General features: G+C 40.4%; 1 protein-coding gene across 1 annotated transcript in view; it reads left to right on the plus strand.

The window, feature by feature from the left end:
• Window positions 1–1,272: 1,272 nt before the first annotated feature.
• The window catches only part of St8sia6 (ST8 alpha-N-acetyl-neuraminide alpha-2,8-sialyltransferase 6), a 116,810-nt gene continuing 93,555 nt past the window's right edge, over window positions 1,273–24,527 (plus strand). Inside the window, exons 1-3 of the mRNA XM_076872893.1 lie at window positions 1,273–1,649; window positions 1,708–1,809; window positions 2,309–2,407. Of these exons, the coding sequence (XP_076729008.1) occupies window positions 1,273–1,649; window positions 1,708–1,809; window positions 2,309–2,407 (578 nt within the window). The remainder of the gene's footprint in view (window positions 1,650–1,707; window positions 1,810–2,308; window positions 2,408–24,527) is intronic.

Below are 24,527 nucleotides of genomic sequence, written 5' to 3' on the forward strand. Positions count from 1 at the left end.
AGTCTGTTTTTTTTTTTTTTTTAATTATTATTATTTTTTTATTTTGAGACAGGTTCACTAAGTGACTCAGAGCCTCATTAGTTTGCTGAGGCTGACTTTTAACTTGTGATCCTCTTGCCTCAGCCTCTTGAGCGGCTGGGATTACAGGTGTGGCTTACCTCACCATGCAGAGAGGACAGAGAGAGAGAGGATGGGGGGCGCTGGCATGGGTGGGGTGTGGAGAGACAACAAACCCTTTCCTGCCTCATCTTTTAAGGGTTGTCACCCATTGTGAGAAAACTACCCTTATGACCTCCCAAAGGCCCTATGACCCAACCCATCACATTGAGGATTAGAGTTTCAACACATGAATTTTGGAGGGATACCAACATTCGACCCATAGCAGCAATACAAGAAAAACTTTGTAGACCAACTTAGCAGTTTATTTGAGCAAAGAGTACACATAAACCAGGCATCACTTAGAATCAGAAGTGATTGAGTGAGCTGAAGCTAGCAGTGTGAGCGAGCATCAAGCTTTTATTGGGGAAACACAGAGGCTTAGTAGAGAAATCACCTGATTGACTGGCTTTATCTAGGTGGCTGCCTTATTTGGGTGTGATGTGATGAGTTGGCTGTCTATGATTGGCTAAAACCTGGTTGCCTGTGACTGGCTGAAACTTAAAGAGGTCCTTGTTAGGAAGTCGCTAAAAGTACAGAGAGAGCCTCAGGCTAATGGGCTCTTTAACAGCAGAAGGCCAACTTTTTCTGGAACTTGACAGATAGGATATGGACTTTGAGGGTTACAGGAATCTCTGTCACCTCTCCTCAGTTCTGCTCTTGTAGTGCCAAAGCAACCGTAAATCCCACAGCCTTATATGGTCATGGATAGTACAGAGTAGCTTAAAGTAGTGGACACAGGTGTAAGTGTTCTAATAAAACTATTTACAAAAACAGGCAGGGAGTGAATTTAGTCCTCGCCCACCCCTAAAGATTTCCTAGTCTCTGGTATCAATGAGTCTGCGTTTAAGAAGGGGAAGTTACTGTTTCCATCCAACCTCCAAGTCCTGGCAGCCTTTAATGTGTGGGAGGATCCAGTAGAGCGACTCCACAGTTTTCGAAGTTTCTGAAGTGGGCCCTTTTTTCTTTCCTCTTTCGCTCCTCCAAGTCCTTCCTCTCCACCGCTGCGACACAGACCCAGTTGTGGTGTGATTAGGTGGGCTGCGTGGGCTTCAGAGGAGCCATGCGGGCACTCAGAAGGTGGTGAGGGCGCGGAAAAGTTGAAGCCCAATCAGCATGGAGTTGAGCTCCGCGCCCCAACCTTCAGGTGACCCCGCGCGGTGGCGGCAGAGGCAGCGGCGGCTGCAGCGACCAGAGCCCGCAGCAGCTAGGAGCGCCTCCGGGAGGACAGGCGGCGAGCTCGGTGAATCGTCATCTGCCAGTGGAGCGCCGAGCTTCGGCGGGCCGTGGCTGGGTGGAGAAGAAGGAGCCAGGACACAGCTTCTTTTCTCTCCCCGCCAAGATTGTGCAGGCTGGGCTCAGGGCGCCCAGAGTGTGCGGGCCCTCGCTGCGCGCTGTTGTCGCCCCTCGCCGCCGCCTTTGAACACTGGGGGTGTGCGTGGCTACGGCCGTGGTGGCGGCGGCGGCGGCAGCGGCGGGAGTAGCGAGCTGGGGCCGCCCCGGCTACGCTTCGCCCGGGCATCGGCGGCGGCGGCGGCGCCCATGGCTCAGGGTACGGCCAGGGTGCGCGCTGCTCTCCCTGCTCTCCAGCCTGCTACTACTGCTGCTGCTGCGCCTGCTCTGGTGCCCCACCGACGCGCCCGCCCGCTCCAGGTAATCCCGGGCCCCAGCCGATCGACCTGCGGGTCCCGCGCATCCTTGCTGTGCGCCCCGCCGTGCGCCTCGAGAGCTCTGGGCGCAGATCTGCTTGCCTTGGGCGCACAGACTTTTGGTAGCTAGGGGAACAAGCCCAGGGGCAGCAGCTGCCTGAGGAAGGGGTGGGGCAGAGGGGTGACTCTTGGATCCGTGGGCATCGCCATGGGTGGTGAGGGACCTGTCAGGGTGGTGGGGGCTCCAGTGTGCGTCGCTGTGGGTGAGACAGCTGCGGAGCAGGACCTGCCGTCGGGTTCCCTACAGCCTCCCGGGCTCTCCATTCTGGTCTTTGCTATCCTTTCCTACCCTTCCTAAGGCATTTCCAACTTCGTGCTTGGGGAACTGTCCCCCGAGCCGGGGTGCGCAAAGATGCCCTGGCTAGGCTTGGAGCGCAACGCACAACCTGCCAGCCAACAGCTCCCCGCGAGGTGTGACAACTTAGTTTTTTCCCCTGGTGCAGGCTTTTGGTGGACGAAAGCGAGGAGGATCCCCAGGGCACCTCCCCAGCGCTGAGGATGCTCAGGAGCCCCGCGCCCCCGGTACCGCGCACCACGAACAGGTACGCCCGCGGAGCAAGGGACTGGCAAGGGACTGGCGGGCGGACTCCTGGGCCACCAACTAGCTTGAGCTGTCAGCTTGGGATGACATGATTGAATGTGTGTGTGTGTGTGTGTGTGTGTGTGTGTGTGTGTGTCTGTGTGTATTACTCTGAGAAACTCTTGATGCTCACTCAACCTTTGAAAGCCTGCCCCTCTATGTGAGTGTTGAGTGGTTTTTGGAAACCCCCTCCCCCTAGAGAAGTCGCTTCTCCTTTTTGAGGGATTAGTTTTTTTTTTTTTTCCTTCTATGGTTTAAAGTGTATCATTATTAAGATTCAGGTTTGGAGGATTGGAATTCTTGGGTGTGCTGTAAACGTTTTTCTCCTTGGTGAATGAAGACTTAAATATTTTCCTTTATCATTCATATGAATATTTAAACAGAGACAAGAGTGATTTGGATTTTCGTTTTTTTTTCTGATCATAAAAATAATACAACTCAGGAAATACAACAGGAAAAATATATAAAAGAAAATAATTCACTAAGTCCCAGCACCCAGAGACAGTATTCATATTGGTAATTATTTTCTTCTAGTGGTCTTTGCCATATACACATATTTTTAAAATACAGTTTAGATTGTATTTTGTACTTTGTGTTCCACCTTTCCCCCTAAACAGTCGTAGACTTGTGTACATTTTATTAATTTTGTCCTAAAACATTGCTTTTGATTATTGTATAACCCATCATATGAATAGTTCCTAATTTATTTAACTATCTTCATTTTTAGACATTAAGGTTGTTTCCAGTTTTTTTTTGGGGGGGGGGTTGCTATCAAAATTCTATTAAATACATCCTTGTTTGTATATCTTTGTTTCAAATTAATTCCCCAGAATGAATTGATAGAAGTTGGATTATTAAGTCAAAGAGTATGTGCATTTAAGGTTCTAAATCACATTTCCAATTGCTTACTAGAAGGATCAAATCCATTTATGCTTTCACTAACAGAATGTACTGCTTTGTTCCTCAGCATTGCTATTATTATTATTGCAATCTTTTACCGTCTCACGTCTTCATATCTCTTGTGAATCCCTTTTCCTCTATTTATCTTCCTGTATTTCTTGGCTCTTGGATCACCTTAATCTTCTGATTGCCTGACTGGAGGCTCCCTCCTTTGTGGCTCTGGCTTGGCACTATGAAAGTCCAGAAGTACCTGGAAGAGACTCCAGAGTGAGGAACAGTACTGCCAGACCCAGTCCCCTGTTGAATGTCATATTATACTAGAGGCACTAACAAATTCTGAATTAACAAAAGCTTGTGAGAAAAATGTTGGCCTATAGTTTTATTTTATGCAGTTTTGTGTGTGCAGATGGGTAGCTTTTCAATGAACTGGGGGCATTTCATTTTCTTCCAAGTCTTTTGACTATTATACATCCTGAGGTTTCTGCTTTGGGAAAGTTTGAAAGCATGTGCTCATTAAATGATCTGGTCCCAGGTCTTCGAGTGTGTGTGTGTGTGTGTGTGTGTGTGTGTGTATTTTTTATGAGTTTTACAACAGTTTATTTTGGCACACTTTTTTTTTCCATTTGGCATACTTCTTGAATTAATATAGGTAATTAATTCATATTTTTTTGAGTGTGGTCAAATTTTTTCATTTATACCATAGTGCTGTGTTAGTAGAAATCTCTTTGCCCTTTGATCTGCTTTATATCCCCCTTTATCACTTTTAATTTTATTACTTATGTATCAGGGGAACAAATTTTAAATCACTGTACTACTTGGTTATATAGAGAAATTGCAATTTCTTATTCTGCAGCTGGTCTGATCTTCCTCATTAATGATACCAATAAGAGGAGCCCCAAATGAATGAACTCTTCTTATGGGCCAGACACTTATCTATACCCTTTATTAACTCTTTTAATCCTTAGAAATAGTAAGAAAAACCTGTTTCATTTTATAAACCTGCTTCATTTTATAGGCAAGGAAACTGAAACACTGAGAAATTAAGTAATTAAGTAATTACCCTAAGTTATAGATTTCCAAATGGTGCTACTAGGAATCAAATCCATGGACCCAGAATCCCACACCTAATCTCTCTGCAGTGCATTGTTTTATTGGTGCAGGGCCAGTTGGTGTACGTACCTATCCTTAAAACTCTTTCTGGTAATATTTACTCTGTTAACAAATTATTCATATCTCACATTGCTCCCAATATATCCTTTCACTTAAAAATGACATCTAGGTGGGTGTGGTGGCACTCACCCATAATCTCAGTGACTCAAGAAGCTGAGGCAAGAGAATCCAAAGTTCTAGGACAGCTTCAGCAACTTAGCGAGTTCCTGTCTCTGAATGAAAAATAAAAAGGACTGGGGATGGAGCTTAGTGGTAGAGCCTATGGTTCAAGATCATGGTACACTTTAACTCCTCTGGTCTCCGGAGTGATGTTACATCTTTTCTATCTGGTAGACAGGCCACCTTTCAATAGCCAGGTATGAGATCCTTCCGCTTGGAGTTCATTCTTTTTTGGTTAGGCATTACACCTGTTAGTACTTTCTAGTTATCTCAGTGCCCACTGATGCTATAAGGAATCTGGTGAAGGGTTTCTGTGGATCCTTTACTAGATTGTCACTTTTTGACCTTTGCTACAATACTATCTCTCTCAGCTCTAGCTAGCTAGTTCCACAGTCTCTTAGCCTTTTAGGGGAACCATCTAACCTAACCATTGTTGGTTCAAGAAACTAAATATCAGGGCCTCCCTCCCTTGTGCTCCACCAAGATGGGACCCCACTCACGGTTAATTTAAAAATAGGGGACTGCTCAAGAGGTGGTCTGTTTCCAGAATCTTAATAGGAGGATGCAAAAACCTCCTTTCCCTCTGTTATTATCCTTGATGTTATCGTGTTATGGTCCCCACCTGTTTCTCTCCAAACCCAAACTCTCTTCTACCTTTTTGTTGCTTCGTCTCACCTGTACTCCATGATAGGAATGTGCTGGTTCCCCTCTGCTTCATATTTTGTCATGACTCAAATACGAGCTTTAATGGAAAATTGTGGGGGTCAGGGGAAAGGGACTGGGAAAACTCAGGGAACAATGTCTTCTTCTAGGTCATGTGGTTAGTGTGTTAAAGGAGGGGAATAGGAGAAATCTCTTGGAGCTGAAGCAAATTCTATTTTGCATTGTCTAGAGTACAATATTACCTTATACTTTCTCTTTGCATTCTTTCTTTATAAAAAAAATCTTATTTTCTCCAACAACCCCCAAAGATATTTCTAAATGCTTCTAGAAGACTCATGTATTAAGAAAGACAGAAAAGCCCAGCAGCTTCAGAGGCTGAGGCAGGAGGATCGCGAGTTCAAAGCCAGCCTCAACAAAAGCCGGGTACTAAGCAAGTTAGTGAGATCCTGTCTCTAAACTCAGTGGTCAAGTGCCCCTGAGTTCAAACCCTGTACCCTTTCTCCCCTCAAAAAAAAAAAAAAAAAATAACAAAAGAGAAAATATATTAATAATTTTTAAAATATTATCCCATTACAGTGGATTTTTTCTCTTCCAGATAAATTGCCAAAAATCTGTCATTGTCAAACAAGAAGTTTTTGAATTTAGATCTTAACTCTTGTATCTCCTTTATGTTACTTTTTTATTTTAAAATATCATTTTCCCCAGTGTAATGTCTTGTGGTGCCTGCTTGATTTATTTATGTAATTTCCTCCTTTTCCTTTGTAAAAGGATATTTAATACTATGAACTTTCCTTTGAATAAAGCTTTGGATATTTATTTATTTTTAGGTACTAGGGATTGAATCCAGTGGTGCTTTACACTGAGTTCCATTTCTATCCCTTTTTACTTTTTATTTTGATACAGGGTCTCACTAACTTGCTTAGGGTCTTGCTAAGTTGCTGAGGCTGGCTTTGAACTTTCAATCCTCCTACCTCGTCCTCCCAAGCTGCTGGGGATTACAGGCATGTGCCACCATGCCCAGCTCCATTTATTTATTCATTTATTTATTTGTATTATGAATTGAACTCAGGGTCTCCTGCATTCTAGGCAAGCAGCTCTAGACTAATTCCTTAAATTTGAATACATGGTATCCATATTTAAATATATATATTCCATATTATTTGATTACATTTACATTTTTATTATATCTCCATTATTATTTTGAGAATGATTTAAAAATTTCTCTATGGTGGATTGTTTTCTTAAGAATTAATTGAATAGTTTTTAAAAATAATATCAGTTTACTTAGATTAGATTTTTTAATTATGAAAGAAATCCAATAAAATGCTGCTATGATCATAAGTGAGTTCCCAAATATCTAATTATTAGAAATGAGGAGCTGAATTATTGTGAGCTAATGAAATGGTTAGCATAAGCCTGTGTAACTAGCTAATCTGGAGTTGAAGGGTCTCACTGTGGGATCTATCCAGGTTCTGGCCATGGTTCAGTACCTTTTATTGGCAGTTGTTCATTCTGACTTAAACATCACTGATGATGATTTAAGATCCTGTAGCTGGCTAGAACTTTCTGGACAGCAATAGCTATTCCTTGAAGCGTCGTTAGTTGATGCCTGTTTTGACTTATCTGGGATGATTGGACAATTACCCCCACTCCCCAATACCACATATGTTTTCCCAAAGAGGTTTGCCTGCTGTTTCCCTTGTGACCTTGCCCTCCCTGCCAGTAATCCTTCTTTCCTGAAGAGGAACTTGGACTTGTCCCTGTTTGAGAACTGGGGCGAGGCAGAGAGCAGACAGCAACTGTATTATGTTCCAACTCCCATTATTGTAAGGTGTGTCATTGTAGAGATTTCATTGTAAGTTTTTAGATGAACACGGAGAAAAGGAAGATAGCCTGTCATTTCAATACCTTAAAAAATGGCATCTCATATTTTGTTATATTTTATGAGCATTAATCTAATAATTTTGCTATGAATATATTTTTTTGTCTTCATACATGTACTTTGGAGAATAATGCCCATCACATTGCTATGGATATTTTGATACAGGTTAGGAACTTCTTTAAAAACAATACCTGAACTTTTTTCCATGTCATTAGTATTCTTCTGCAACATAAAATTAAAGCATGATTATAGAATGTATAGATGTATCTTAATTAATGTATTCTTTCCTTTTGTACATTTGGGTTATTTATTATCTTTGATTTTGATTTATATTCTAATATGAATGACTTTAGGCTCATGCACACACTTTAGTTGTTTGGACAAGTTCTTCTTAAAAATGAAGGGGCTGCATCATAGAATATATGAAATTTTCAAATGTTGCCATGATTTTTCCAATAATTTTCACAAATGGTTGTTAGTTGTTCCAAATTATCTCACTTTCAGAAGTACATGAGAGTGACTGTTGACCCTAACCCTTTTCAATACTGTGTATTGGACTTTTTTCCCCCATTTTTTCTAACTATTTTCAAGATGAAAATTTATGTCTTAAATTTTGTTTACCATTTTTCTTTCTTTCTTTCTTTCTTTTTTTTTGTTTTTTTTTTTTTTGGTGGTACTAGAGATTGAACCTAGAACTTGGCACATGCTGGGTAAGCTCTACCGCTGAACTATAATCCAAACCTTTTTATATTTCATTTTGAGACAAGATCTCTACAAGTTGCCCAGGCTGGTCATGAACTTGTTATCCTCCTGCCTCAGCCTTCCAAATAGTCAGAATTACAGGTGTGTACCACCATGGGTGGCTCATGGTGCTTAATTTTCAAGATATTTGCTGGCCATTTATATTTTTTCCCTAAATTGATTTTTCATATCCTTGTCTATTTTTCCACTAAGATATTCTATTTTCTTATTGATTTTCAAGATATATATATATATATATATATTTCAGGCTATATATAGATATTTTATATATAGATTAAAAGTATAACAGTAGAATGCATTTTGACATATAATATATAAATGGAGTATAACTTCTCATTCATCTGGTTGTACATGATGTAGAGTTACACCAGTTGTGTAATCATATGTGCACATAGGGTAATAATGTCCAATTCATTCTACTTTCATTCCTACCCCGATTCCCCCTACCCTCCCTTTACTCCCCTCTTTCTAGTCCAAAATACCTCTATTCTCCCCCCTCCCCTTATTATGAATTAGCATCCACATATCAGAGAAAACATTTGGCCTTTGGTTCTTTGGGATTGGCTTATTTTACTTAGCATGATATTCTCCAATTCCATCTATTTACCAGCAAATGGCATAATTTCATTCTTATTTAAGGCTGAATAATATTCCATTATGTATGTACAACATAGTTTCTTTATCCATTCATCTGTTGAAGGGCACCTAGGCTGGTTTCATAGTTTAGCTATTGTGAATTGAGCTGCTATAAACATTGATGTGGCTGCATCATTGTAGTATACTGATTTTAAGTCTTTTGCCCACCCTCATTTAAAAATATTTACTCTGAGTATTTAAGTCAATTTATTTTCTATTGAGAATTTATTTTGGCATGTAGCAAAAAGGTTTTTTTTTTGGGTGGTGGTGGGGAGGGTTACCGGGGATTGAACCCAGCAGTGACTTTACCACTGAGCTATATCCCCAGCCCTTTTAATTTTTTGTTTTGAGGCAGAATCTTCCTAAGTTGCTTAGGGCCTTGCTGTATTGCTGAGGCTAGCCTCAAATTTGTGATCCTCTTGTCTCAAGCCTCCTGAGTTGTGGGGATTTCAGAAATGTGCCATCACACCTGGCATGGGATAGACTTTTTACTTTTTTATTAAATAAAATAATATTTAATGTATTATTTTGATAAATAAAAGTATCAATAAATTATTATTTGAGAATTATTTTTAAATTTAAATCAAGCTTAAAAATCTAGAAGTACTATTTAGATTCTCTTTTCAGTGCTTGAAATTTGCCATTTTAATGATCCTCTTCCCATTTCTTCTTCTTCTTCTTTTTTTTTTTTTATTTTATTCCTTTCTTGGTCAGTTGGCATAAATTTTCCAACATTTTTAGCATTGAAATGTGGATGACAGTCTTTCTGAAACTTCAGATTTAAAAAAAAAACATTTTTTTTAGATACAGATGGACTTAATACCTTTATTTTATTTATTTATTTTTATGTAGTGCTGAGGATTGAACCCAGGGCCTCATATGTGCGAGGCAAGTGACCTGCCCTGAAGCCACAATCCCAGCCCGAACTTCAGATATTTTTCATACGTGAATACTGAATTAGCACTGAGTAATGAACACACCTTCACTGTGTTTTTTGTTTTTCTTCTTAAAATGTTTGTGAACAGTGTTCCCTAATTTCTGGCATTTAAGGGTTCTGAAAGAGAAATAGAGGCAATCTAATTTTTATTTCTTGTAAAGTAATTGGTTTTTTTTTATTGTAATTGGTTTATTTTTTTTATTGGATCCTGACATTTGTTTTCATTAGATTTAATGTAAAATTCACACGAATATGTCTATACAGGGTCTCTTCTGACTAATTTTGCCTGTCTTTTAAATCACCTGACTCAGTGAGTTTTAAATTCAGGAAGGAAAAACAAAAAAAACAAAACAAAAAACAAAAACAAAGCTTGTCCAATGTTGGGTGACTTGAGTGTTCCGCATGTTTGGGCAATACTCTGTGAAGCAGATCTTCATGTTCCATCTCCTATCTCTGCAACTCTCCCTCTTCCTCTTTCTCCATGTCAACAACTTTATTTCACCTTCAGATTTCTGTTTTCTTTGTCCTTTTCCTCTGTTCTTTGGGATGGCTTCTCAAATGTGTCCTCTTTGTTACTGTAGTTTATTTTTTCCATAGTATCCATTCTTGGTTTTGCCCGGTCTATGATAGTACATTGATTTTTATTTTTATTCTCTTAAGAATTTTTCCTTCCAGGCTATCAGTTTACATCTCAGAAAGCATCTGAGTAACTTTTTAAGTCTCACTCCCCCCCCCCTTATTTTATGTTTTCTTGTATTTCCTGGGAATATTCCTTGTAAAGGTTTCTTCTGTTTCTCGTAATAAATATTTTTCAAACACAGGGCACTATCCTCCTCCTATAGGACAGCATCTTTGCATAAGTTCTAGAAAGTTTGTTCAATTTAGGTGCCCCCAAGGACGAGGCTTCTTTCTGGCAGTGTTTGTCAAATTGGAGGCATTGGGATTCCTTGCTGGCCACTCCAGAGCCTGGAAGAATCTCTTTCTCTGAGCGTATGTCAAAGGAAAGACTGAGTCACAGAGCCCTTAAGTTTTAAGTTTGTTTTTAATTATGATAAAATACACATAGCATAAATACACATAACATAAACTTTACCAATTGGAGTTTTTAGGAACCAGACCCAAAAGCTGTCTCTTGCTCTTACATTGTGGACTCATGCCTGTCAGAAAGTTCAAGTATACCTGGGTGATCTTCACCACCCTGGACTTCTGCTGCTGCCCAGAACCATGCATGACAAATGTCATTCAAAACCCCTGAGGCTCCCTGGGTATCAGCCATGGACACTTCATGTCCTAGGGTATGATGACTGATTGGTTCCCTTTCCCATTTCCTTCTATGCCTTTAGTGTTACTATGCAATGCAATGCAATATTAATCTAGTATAATACAATATTATATAACATAGGCACAATCTCAAGAGGAAGTAGAAAGAGCAATAGAGAAGGCTTCAGCAACACCCAAACGGCCCTTCCTGCCATGGGAAGCAGATCTCTCCAGATCTCTAATTTTCTGGCCTAGGCAAACTCTTTTCCTCAGGTAAAGAGAGGCAGACAGACAGTGGGAGAAGAATCACAACCTTTTTCATTTTTCCTCCTTGGACCTGCTTTGTTTCTGAGGTGAAAATTTGCATCTGCCCCTGGTAATTCCAAACACTGTGCTTACACCTTTGCTCTTGTCCATAATATCTCTTCCCTGAACTAGTCAAATTTCAGAAGCAGCTGATCTGTTGCCATCCAAATATATGCTTGTCATTTTGTGTAGACTTGTGTACATTGAGAAGAATGTAAATAGTCTGGGAGAGGGAAGATCGGGCCCTGTCTACTCTCCACTGTCATAACCTGCAAGTTGTAATCATGTTTCATTTGACATTTTTCTGTTGTATATGTTCACACTGGGATCATAACTGCAGGCTTCAGAAAATTCAAGATGAGCATGAACTAGAATTTGAAAAAAAAAAAAAAAGGACCATATAACTAAACATCACTCCAAAGCAGCTCATTTTTACCCTCTTCCCCTTTCTCTCTACCCCACCCCACACATATGTGAAGGTTATTGGATTTTACTTCTGAGAGCAGTAAAAGCTTTTTCACTTGCACATTTTTTTCTTTTTGCTTTTAGAAGTAACGATACTAATGCATCCTGATTTTTAAAATTCAGAATGCTTTAGGGTTGCCTTGAGTCTGCTTCCTGAAATACTTTGAAATGAGGCTTGGAATCTTGCATTCTTTTCCTACTTCCTAATTCTCCGTTTTAGTTGCAACCCTTCCCTTTTAAGGAGTAGAGAGGATTCTCCTCCATTCTCTCCTGACAGCACAGTTTACTTTTCTCCTTGCTTTCTCTGTGGTTTGGATGTGGGTTCACTGTGGTCTTCCTGATGGGCATTTTTCAGTGTCTTCATTCTCTGCCTTCCATGTCTCCTGTTTGGCTACCCAGCTCCGGAAAAACTGTAGGATGCATGGGTTTGGGGCAGTGTATGCAGAGAGAGGGCTTCAAAGCATGGGCTACAGTCACTGCTAGGGCTTCTACAAAAATCACTGGCATGTGGGTAGAAGAGTCAGGAGAGCTTGAAGGACATGGAGAAATGTCCTCCTATTCCCTTTACTTTGTGGATGGATGAGTAGGACAGGAGTTTATAAGAAATGGGCTCTGAATGACTCACCTGTTACTTCAGAGGTTCTTGGAGGTGGAATTTCATTTTCCACCAGACTCAAGGAATACAGTCTGTGTAATGTCCCTTGGAATCCATGGGGTATGTGTTCTCATATGCATATGCACCAATGCTCAAGTCCCATATGTAAAAAGGTGTAATATTTCCAAATAATGTGTGCACATCCTCCCTTTTCTTTGTCATCTACCCATTACTTATAATACATAATATAAAGTAAATGCTATGTATGTAGTGGTTAGACGATATTGTGTAAGGAATAATGACAAGGAAAAATGTATCGGTGTTCAGCACAGACACAGTTTTTCCCCCCATGGTTAGATGGATCTACAGATATGGGGCCTGCCCAAGGGTGAGGACCATAATCCTGACTTGACTGCATACGTCTCTGAGCGGAGAGTCCAGGATGCTTCTTTATGCAACTGAGGGGTAACATCTCAGTAAACAGTACTGTTCCCAGCGTATGTCAGAGCAAAGGTGGTTCTATTTCAACATCAGTTCAGATGGCCTTCATGTGGTGTGGCTGTGTGTGAGTTCACTGTCCCCTGGATAGACATTTTCTTGAGCCAACAGGCATTCGGATGAATTTGAAAAAGAAAAAACCCTGGCTGTCCCTGGGAGGGGCGATAGAGATCTGATAAGGCAGGAGTGGGGAGAAGCACACAAGGACTGGGAAATTGGGTGCTAACAGCAGAGATGATGAGACAGAGGTCTGGATAGAGAAGAAAGAATATGAGGGGGAAGGAAGTGAATGTGTGTCCTCCTCTGCCAGCTGCAGTATTTCTACTCACTGGTCCTCAGCTGCATATGGTTTAAGGGTGCAAGAATTCTATAAGCTCTTGTTTGGGGGCAGAGAGAGAAGGCTTCTAAAGAGCCATGGAGGCTTTAGGGAAAAACTTGAGAAAGTGCTTTTATTTCTAGATGCCTTGTTTTGTGGATGCTTTTGTCATTAAGATGGTTATTAAATATATTTATCTGTACATACTTGGGATGTTAACTTGTCCAGAGTGGTTAAGTTCATCTTTTTTATACTTTTAGATTAGGAAAAAAAATTGTTTCACCCAGTACTGAGAAGGATTGTACCTGCTGTAGACAGTAATTCTTGGGAACATTTATATCCATGACTATAATTATTTCTAAAGATAATTTCATAAGGAACAACCTGTTATTTTGCAGTGATTGTAAAATAATTTCCATTATCCTAGTTGGTTAGTTATTGTTGTTATTGTCGAGTACATTGAAATTCTTTAACATGTAACTTTTAAACAGTTGCATCCAAAGAAATTGAGGTTGTAAAGGATCATTAATTTTGCAAGTGATAAATATCTCCCATGGTTGCTGGAACCTTAGTTGGAATACAAGTGGCCCCTGCTATGCTGTCTTCAAAGGACAAATCCATATTCCAGATATTCTCTTTTGAGAGTCCATTCCATTATTTCCTTACTTGATGGAATATAATATATGATTCCCAAACTTGATATTTAAATGTATTTTTTAATGCTGCAGTATGCATTTTTAATATCCCTGATACTTCATAACTTTAGAAGGACTCCTATATTCTAAATATTTATACTTGTCCACATAATATTATTACTTGCATGTTAAGTTTATGGGCATATTTTTGTGGGGTTTTTTTTTTTTTTTTTTTTTGTACTGGGGATTGAACTTGGTGCTTAACCACCAAGCCACACAAAATTCCCAGCCCTTTTTGTATTTTTATTTTGAGACAGGGTCTCGTTAAGTTGCTTAGGGCCTCATCAAGTTGCTGAGGCTGGCTTTGAACTTGTGGTTTTCCTGCCTCAGCTTCCCCAGGCCCCTGGGACTGACTATAGGCATGCACCACCACACCTGGAATATTTTTGTGATTTAGACGTGAGAATTCATTCAACACTTCTGTTCTGTTTGTGGACACCAAGTACTTGCGCTGTTTCTGTCTGAGGGATATTAGGCAAAGGGCTGTAGTACTGAAGGCCCTTGTCTATCTCTTTCATCACTCTGCCCCCACTATATATTCCAGAACTCCATCCAGCATGTGGACATTTGCATCCTGTTGCCTTGTCTTCATAATGGTCCTAGGTTATTGAAGTACACTTTATCATTTTTCAATGTACGATAGACAGTAAGATTTACAGGATAAAATACTAGTGATAACAAAACCAGGGTTTATAGCTGTGTGCTGAGGTATGAGTAAATGAAATAAAATGTTCCAGTGGGAAGAGAATGGATTCAGCCTGGAAAGTTGAAAACTCTTATCTACAATGGTTTCTTAAAGGCAGAACAAATGTAGATTAACAAAGAATTTGAATAAATAGGTGTGGTGCCTGCCCATAATCCTGACTTGGATTTCAAGTGTTGTGAAATTCCTACCAAGGGGAATTATTCTTTAGATAAACGGTTCAGAGATGAGTGATGGTATATCTGTTCAGTCAATGTTAACATTCCTATTTCTGTGGGGTTTTGGAACACTCTTTGAAAAGCCTCAGATTTGTTGGTTGGAAATTGTTTTTTGTTTTGGGTACCAGGGATTGAACCCAGGGGGCACTTAATCACTGAGCCCACATCTCCAGTGTTTTTTAATTTTTTTTTAAATTTTGAGACAGTTCTCACTAAGTTGCTTAGAGCTTTGTTAAGTTGCTGAGGCTGGCTTTGAACTTGTGATCCTCCTGCTTCGGCCTCCCAAGCCGCTAGGAGTATAGGCTGTGTGCCACTGTGCCTAATAAGCTTTTAATAAAAATGTAACTTTTGATAAATAATGATTAAAAATGCATTTTTCAAAGCAGAAAAAAATTAGTGTTAGATTTCTGCTGGGCTGCTGCTAGAAGATTCTTGTAAACAAAAATGACATGTTCTAAGCTAGCAATTCTCTACATAATTTTTTTTATTTTATAATATATTACTACTCATGCATGAGAGCCTTAGGCTGGTCTCTTAAAAAAAAGCTATGACAACCTGAAAAATCTTGCTATTTTACAAAATTTTAAACATTGTATGAGGTTTTCTCCATTTCTCCATGTGTTTTTTGAAGAGACTATAACATGTATCACATTTAAGAGATTGTTTTATGTTATCTTTATTCTGAAAACAATAAAAGTCAGAGAACAGAGCTGCTGTTTGGACATAATTTCAAATAAGTTTTTTTCTTATATATAATCATGATTTTATTGAGTGTGACAGAGTCTTTCAAATGAAATTAATTAAATTCATTAACACTTTTAGAGGTGAGATTTCCAGATGGTGGAGTGAGAATAGTCTTTTTAGTAAATGATGTTGGCACAGTTGGATCTCTATATGCAAAAAGTGTCTTAACCTGTTTTCTGCTGCTATATTAGAATACCATATACTTGGTCATTGACAAAGAACAGGGGTATATTTGACTCAGCATTCTGGAGGTAGAGAAGTTAAGGCCATGGTGGTAGCATGTGGTGGGAGCCTTCTTGCTGTTTTATCTGAATGTTGGAAACAGGGGAGGATAAGCATGTATCTGTAAAAGAAAAAGCCTGAGGAACAGACTTGTTTTATAACAATCTGTTTTCATGATTACTGGCCTAATCTCTGATAACAGCAGTAATACATTCACGAGGACTCTGACCTCATGATCCAATCATCTATTAGGACTCACTTCCCAATATTCTTGTATTGAGGATTGTGTTTCCAACATACAATTTTTGGGGGGGGGCATATGCAAACCATAATAGTAAATATAGACCCTTACCTCACACCATATACCAAAACAAATAAATAAACAAACAAACAAATAAATAAATAAATCTCAGTGTTAAAACCATAAACTTCTAAAAAGAAAGCAGGAGAAAATCATAACTGTGGATCAACTAGAGTTCTTGGATTAAAACTAAAAGCAAAAATGATACAAGAAAAAAAATTGATACACTTATTTTAATTAAACATTTCTTTGCTTCTACATACACCAATAAGAATATAAAAAGCCATCAAAGGCTGGGAGGAAAATATTTGTAAACTCTATATCTGATAAAAGACTTCTATTTGGAATATATGAAGAAATCTTTCAAGTCCATAATAGGAAAACCAACAACCCAACTGAAAAATGGGCAGAAGATCTGAAGAGACATTTCATAGCTGAATGGGGTTCTGACTTCAGAGTCTGTGCTCCTTATGTTCTTAGAGACTGCAGGTAGAGGAACAGGGTTCAGCTGTGGTGTGTCCCATGGGAAATGCCGGGTGGTTTTTCCAGACATTCGGGGGTCTTGGGAGAGGAAGATGGTAAGTGATCATTCATGACTTAGCCTTGCAGACACAGAGGGCCTCGGCGAGATGCGGGCATGACAGCACTCATGCTGGCGCAGCGGACCAACCAGAGATCTCTGGATTCCTTCAGTCTGTGAAGTCAGGCTTGCTGAAGCCGATGTGCAGGAGTGACAAGGACTGCAGAATAAGCTGCATGGACAGGGGCATGCCAGCAGGCTATCCATATCCTCCTGGGTGTAATCCAGGCCATTCCTTAAAAGAGCCCCCAGAGAACTGACCTCAGCTTGGGAGTCCTTGATGAATCTGGAAGATCAGAGTCACCCTAACCTGCATGGTGTGTGTGTGTGTTGCCGGGGTTGGGGGGATGGTTCAGAGAGCTTGCACTAAGCTTTAAAGGCCAAAGTTGGGTCTTTTGGTGTCCACCTGCCGAAAGTGGCCATCTCATGTTAAAAGTAAAATCTTAACTGGGTCAGGTTTAACTGAGACCCTAGTTTTTGTTCACCCAATCTGAAGTCAACCAACTCAGGCAGTTTCTCTCTTCCCAGCTTTATCTAATTTCTCTCTCTCTCTGTGTGTGTGTGTGTGTGTGTGTGTGTGTGTGTGTGTGTTCTCCATGCAGACACAGGCTCACTCTTTATTCCTATCAAGTATAGGCTTTGTTAGTAGGATCATACTGTTCTTTCGGGAAGGTCCAAGGAGCAAGCACATCCGCCCCATTCACTGTGACTTTCATTAAGAGCAAGTTCCCTAAGAAAAGAATGATTCGTAACCAAGCAATTCTATCCTTAGTCAGTCAAAAAGGTGATTTTCTTTTCTTTTGAAAATATCCTTCCCAGCACTGCACTGACTCCAGCACACAGTCAAAGGTTATTAATGACTTCATTCATCCGTTCAGTAGATATTTATGCTGCAGGAGACCTGTGCTCTTATCTCAGAGCCTGGGCACCAGGAAGGTGGATATGCAGGTGGGACCTAATTTGATTTGGGGAAAAACATGCTTCTTTCCTTAGGGAGGCAGTCACCAAGTTCAGCTCAGCAGAATTTGTGGCAAAGCACATCAATCATCTAACCTCCAGAGATTTTCTGTGCTTCCAACTTGGTCAGCCAGAGGGGCAGATATGTGGACGTAATCCTGAAGAAGCATTCCCTCCCTGGTTTTGAGAAGTCCCTCATCCAGAGAGTAAGAGGCAGCATATGTAATGACCACCCAGTGCAAGCTCTGCCCTGGAAATGTGCCCAGACATAGAGAAGGGGAGGCCTGGGGGAGGGAAGCTAGACAAGTAAGGGTGACTGTGTGGAGTCTCCAAATTTTAAGAAATAGTTCCATGAGCGGACAAGGGCGGGGCCCAGACATTCTCAGGATGTGAAAAGTCTTGGAGATATAAGGACAAAGATGGTTTATGAGGTTGAAAAATCTTTCAGGATGGCTGCACCCCAGGATGTCAGTTTAGGGGTGATGAGCCTGAGACTGAAGAGCAGATGGGTTAGAAAACAAAGGAAAGTCCCTTGCTAAATAGCTCAGAAACTACTTTGTAGGTTGTGAGTACCCAGGGAAGGATTTCCAGAAAGAGGGACATGAGAGGGTCTGTAATGTAGAGAGGTGATTTGGGCTAGTGAGTTGGGATAGCTGTACCAGTTCTTAAAGGCTGGGAGAGCTGCAAGTCTGAGTCCTAGGTGCTCTACCCCACCTGCTGCCCTGCTCCCAAAGCCACCAAAGGTGGGTGCCTGGCTGAGCAGGTGACTGCACTATGGCCTGACACCTTGGCCCTGCATCTGTTTAGAATCTGTTGTGGTCTCCTTTGAACATCTTTCACTCTGCAGATGTTGGACCAAAAGGAGAAGGAACTGAAGACAGAGAAACCAATAATTAGGATTATCAGAGCCCCAAATTAGGATGAGTCTGAGTTTACACCCATATGTGGGGAATGGAGGGGAATTGAAAGACACATATGAGAGGTCTGAATCGTCAAGTTTTGTTGACTGAATGGAATTGGTGTGTCAAAAGGCATCTGAATAAGGTCAATGGCATGTGCAGTTACAGATAGCATTAGTTTGTTCAGGTAAAATGCTTCAGGTTGTGTAGCTTAAACAACAGAAACTGAGTCACAGTCTGGAGATTGAAAATCTAAGGACTTGGTTCCTTCTGAGGGCTGTGTTGGAAGGATATTTTCTAGGCCTCTCTCCTTGGCTAGTAGATGGCCATCTTTTCCCCTTGTCTTCATATCATCTTTCCTCTGTGTCTGGGTCCAGATTTCCTCTTCTGAGGATACCAGTCATTGACCTGTGATCTCATTTTAGCTTAATGACCTTTTTAAAGACACAGCCTCCAAATGCAGTCATATTCTGAAGTAGTAGGGGTTAGGATATTGACAAATGAATCTTCGCTGGGCGGGGGGCATGATTTAGACCATAACATGGAGATGTAAAACAGTACCAATAAGCTCCGTTAAATGATTCATCCTGAGGGATCATAATAGGCTTGCCTGTATTTCCAGTGACCAGAGTTGATGTGCTATTTGTGTAATGGAAGGGAAACTTACATACAAAGACTTTCATGGAAGGAATCCCATGACCTAAGTTGAGGCAGCATACCATAACCTGGTTTTGGAAATTCAGATTTTCCTCAAGGTGAGTGCTGCTCCTTTGCTTTCCATGACTGTGTTTAGCAGGGATGACCTGAGTGTCTGTGGGGGTAAGTATATTTCAGGAGTATACACAGTCCAGTAGCCTGAAACTCTGGGTGGGGTGTGTGTGTGTGTGTGTGTGTGTGCCCCTTTGCATGTGAGAGTATGCAATCACATGTGCATGCATGTGATGGATGGAGTCAGATGAGCCTAGATTCTCATCTTTTGCTAAGAGCCACAGACAAGTAATATGATGTATGGCATTTTTGGTTGAAAGGTGACCGCCAGCTAGCCATTGAGATGATATGATTATGTTAAGATTTGCATTCTTATGGATATTGGACTCCTGCTGTCCACCTCGGCATGCAATGGGACTCCTGGAGAGTTTCCATTGGTTGGGGAAGTGCGGTAGGAGGGAATTCCGGAGGAGGAACTTCCTCTTGGGATCCGGGAGAACGCTGCGTGCGTAGATCGGCAATCTTCCGGGGCGCATACAGGGCATTGGCGGCAGTTTCAAAAATAAAGTTTGTTCCTGCTTGAGTGGCTCATGATTTTGTGCCCAGCCAGACTGCGGCAATCTTTCCTCAGCCTGTCAGTCTTAATCTGGTCAGGCTATCATAAGAAAATACCAGGCAGAGCCTAGGTAGCGTCAACAATAGAAATATATTTTATTGCAGTTCCAGAGGCTAAAATTAAAGATCAGGGTGCCTCTGTGGTTGGTTTCTGGTGGGGGCTATCTTTTTGGCTTGCAGATGGCTGCCTTTTCCATGTGTGTTCATATGATGAAGAGAAAGAGACAAATAGAGTTTCCCTGATGTCTCTTCTTGTTGGGGGTACTAATCCCATGCAATGAGGGCCCCACCTTCATGGCTTCATCTAAACCTAATCACTTCCAAAGTCCCTTTCTCCAAATAGCATCACGTGACAAGGAGTGGCAAGACTTCAGGATATGGACTTTGTGGGGAACACAAGCATTCAGTTCATAACACCATCCTGTGCAACCTTAGGAAATTTACTTAACCATCTTAGTCCAGTTGGGCTGCTATAACCAAATGCTTTAGACTAAGTCATTTATAAAAAACAGAAGTTAATTTCTCGAAGCTCTGGAGGCTGGGAAGTTCATGATCAAGGTGCCGGCAAAGTTGGTGTCTGGTGAGAGCCGGTTTATCATACATGGTAGCTTCTTGCTGCATCCCTCTCATGGTAGTGGGGGTGAACAGGCTCACTCAGGCCTCCTTTATATGCAATAATCCCATTCAGGAGGGTTCTTCCTTATGGACTAGTCACTTCCCCAAGGCCCCACCTATTAATTCTGTTGTGTTGGTTACTACGTTTCAACATGTGAATTATAGGGGGATATAAACATTAATTCCCTAGCATCATCTTAACTGTGGGACCTTAGGAAATTGACCCACCTTTTCCTGAACATCCTTTCTTCATCTCCCAAGGTGGGAAAAATCGTTAATGGTGGACACACGGAGCCTGGAATACAAGAAATGTTAGTTCCATCAATAAGAGTTCTCTTTTGTGACTCAGTAGAACACCCAAAGCAAATTCTGCCTCATCATATTCTGCCTCTGTCCATGGTGTTCAGATTATTAATGTGCTCTAATAAGAACTGAACTTTATATTAGAAACACCTGAATCCTGTGCACTTATATAGTTTGTGATATAAGCTACTATGCCCTATTCTTATGTTAATTTTTACTAAGTAGTCCATTAAATAGTTAAAAAGCCCAAGAGTACAATTAATTTTTTTTTCCCCTAGAAAGAAAAGATATATATGGTTTGTACTAGTGCTGGTTGCTGGCAGGAATAGATTTAGTTCTTTTATTCTTCATCTCGCCATCAGAAGACAGACACACACACACACTCACACACACACACACACACACACACATACACACACTTTTCTCTCTACTCTCCTAATACTATTATGCAGACTTCAATTAATTCTTTATTAAGTTGCATTAGTATGAATTTGTAAATATTATTCACAGCTGAATCATATACTGGCCTATGATTACATCTTTTGTTCTCTCTTTTTTTTTATCTGCTTATGTTTTGTTTGCTTGGTTTTGTGAATAGCTATCGAAAATTTCACCCCAAATTCTCTGAAGGAGCTATAAAATCCTACTCTTTGGGTCTAACAATCAGATAATCTATGAGTGCAATTTCTTTTTTGGAAAACACCTTCCTTAGAGCCCATAAGTTGTCCTGCCCCTGTCAGGACTGGCTGCTCTCTCTGCTATTTCATTGTGATGCTAGACTTTTATTTTAGGATCATTCTGGAATTTGTCTCTTTCTTAAATTGAGACCCCTGTTTCCCAAATCTCAAACTTATTTTTTTTCCCTATGCTCCTTTGTTTAGGTGGATGCATTCCCCAACAGCTTCCTCAGCAAGGACACATGACAGTTAAATTCTCTACGCTTTTTTATTGTCCCCAAACTACTTTATTCTACCTTACCACTTCATGACAATTGAGTCTGGAATTCCAGGTTGGAAACTATGCCTCTCATGTCTTCCAGCTTTTGGAAGTTAATTTCTCACAGCTCTGGAGCCTGGGAAACTCATGATCAAGGTGCCAGGAGGTTTGGAGTCTGGTGAGGGCCTGTTCATCATAGGTGGTGGAATCCAGTGCCCTTCTGACTGCTCATTGATTCATGTATCCATTCATTTATTTATTCAGCAAATATCTAGAGAACTGTTTCTTTACCTATTATGTGCCAGACTACCTTTGAGGTTTGGGGCACCCAGAACATAATAGATAAAGCTCTCTGCTTCACAGAGCTTACCTTCTGATGTTTAGAAAGTGGCCAAGTATTTATTTATTCTTACTTACTTACTTGTTGTCTCTCCAGAGGACACCACAGTTCTGGGAGTATGGGCTTGACTGTTAGCATTCTGGGGGTCCCTTGGGAGAAGGAGTTGGGGTCTCCCATTTGCCATCTATATGTACATTTTCACTGAGCTATCCCCACCCCCCATCATTGATGACTGTGTTCTCTGGTTCCATTTGATGACTGTGTTCTCTGGTTCCATTTCTCCAGAAGGGATGGCTAGACCCCCTGGTGCAAGCTCCCTACCCCAACTTTCTGAAATATCCGATTCCTGTGCCCTTCTGAGGCTGTGTGGTTCCGAGTAGCGCATCCACCCGCAGCACACAGGCTGGAGCTTTCTTTTCCTCATTAAGTCAGTAATTACTCATCTATCTACTTTCTGTCTTCCAGAAATTGCCTAAAGCTTTCATTTGTACACTTTCTCTTTTTCTCTTGATGGATTTATATCATTGGTTCTTCTTTGTTTTTCTCACTGTAGTGAGAATTTAGGAGACAAAAACATTTATTCTGTCATGTTCCTCCTCTGAAATTGTGACATTTTCCCAAAAACTTTAAACTAAATGAACATGCACTTTTGTGTTAACATATTTATTTTAATTTTAAAAGGGAGCATGGGGTCATTTCAAGTTTATAGGATATAGTATTATATTTTACATATTAATTAACTAGTTACTTAGTAAATAGATACCCTCAAACTGTCCCAGCACAGCAGCTTCATGTCATTATTGTAGTTTTCCTGACAGGAATAAAATAAGGTATATATCTTCAACTTAAGACTTAATTTCTCCACCCTAAAAGGACTTGCCCCAAATATGGAGAAGCATGTATTACATTAGAACTTGTGCTTAAAGTGTTTTCTCTTGCTCCTTTAGAAGTTGTTGTATTAATTCAAAAACAGTCTTTCTGACTTCTGTAAGAAAACACTCTATCTCTGGGTAGCTTATCAAAAACAGGAATTCATTTCTCATGGTTTCGGAGGCTGGAAGACCTAGGTCATGGTGCCAACGTGGCTGGGTTCTGGTGAGGACCCTCTTCCATGTTGCAGGAGGCCAGGTTCCCTTGTGTTCTCACTTGGTAGGTGCACTCTCGGGGGCAGGGTTGGGGGGGCTCTCTTTTCATCAGCGCATTAATCCTACTTATAAAAGCCCCACCCTCTTGACCTAATCACCTCCTGAAGGCTCCACCTTGCTGGTTAATATTTCAAGATGTGAATTTTGAGACACATTCAATCCATGACATAGATGTTTTTATATTAATATGGCATCTGAGACTAAAATGACTCTTTTTTAGTATGTGAGATGATGATTGCTAGTCTGTTACAGAATAAGGTCCAAAATGATACTAGCTGCTGCAGTTGAAATTGTCTTCTTATTCATACACATGCTATTTAAATCAAAGGATGGTGACTGCAAAGAACATACTGGGGACTCCATAATAAAAATAAAAATAAGAAACCAGACAAACGGAATAAACCATTCTCTTCCTCTAAGGATATCTCCCTGTGATATCAGTCGGGATTCACCCCAGCTCACCCCAGGGCCTAAAGCAGACATCAACAGGGGAATCTTGGGAGTGGAGTCTTCTGGATCTAATGCAGCCTGGGGCACTTCCTACAGGCTGTGACTCAGTGGGTGGAGATCAGCAATCTGCACTTAGCACGCAAGTCAGATAATTCTGATTAGACGTTCCTCCATGATCTTTTTTTTTTTTTCCTTGATACCAGAGACTGAAATCAGGAGGGCTGGGTCACTGAGCCACATCCCAGTTCTTTTTTGATATTTTATGTAGAGACAGAGTCTTGCTGAGTTGCTTAAGACCTTGCTAAGTTGCTTAGACTGGCTTTGAACTCACAGTCCTCCTGCAATTGCCATTGAGGTTACAGGCATTTTCCACTGTGCCCTCCCAAGATCTTTTGAGAACTCTTTGTCGGGAGGACCCCAAAATCATTCTAGTTAGTCTTCAGCTTTCATGTGCCCCAAGTATGTTCCTTTAAGGGCTTAGATATCTCAGAGTGTGGGACCCAGCTTCTGTGAACCAAACAATTTCTTGGCTTTTTTTTTTTTTTCCTCTCTTTAACTTGCCTTTGTAAACCACTTCAAAGTGATCTCAAGGTTGTATCTTGTAAAGTTGCCAGGGTTTTGTTGTAGTTAAAACTGTATAACCATTTCATTTAGAAAAACTATAAAAAAGGAAATGAAAACTACCTTGAAAGACACCTATTACCCTTTATGATATGGGAATATTGTCTTCCAGAATCATTTTTTGTGTGTATATATACATTAACATATGTAACATTATATATATATATGCACAAATATATGTATATACACCTGCACATACATATATTTAAACACAAATTTGTATCATGTCTTTTTTACTTAATTAAACACTTAAAAATTCTTTAAAAATGCATATTTTAAATTACTCTTGTATGTGACTTTCATGATTTACCCATACTTTCTTCTATTTCTATTTTTCCCTACTTAATACCATCTATCTTTCACATTCCATTTTCATAATACTTACTAACAAATGATATCTATGTGTTTGTTTAATTGATTGATTGTTTATCTCACCCTAAGAATTTAAAGTTTTATTTCTTACACTGTCCCACCCCTACTC

Source organism: Callospermophilus lateralis, chromosome 13, assembly GCF_048772815.1.
Source record: "Callospermophilus lateralis isolate mCalLat2 chromosome 13, mCalLat2.hap1, whole genome shotgun sequence".
Classification (NCBI taxonomy): Eukaryota; Metazoa; Chordata; class Mammalia; order Rodentia; family Sciuridae; genus Callospermophilus; species Callospermophilus lateralis.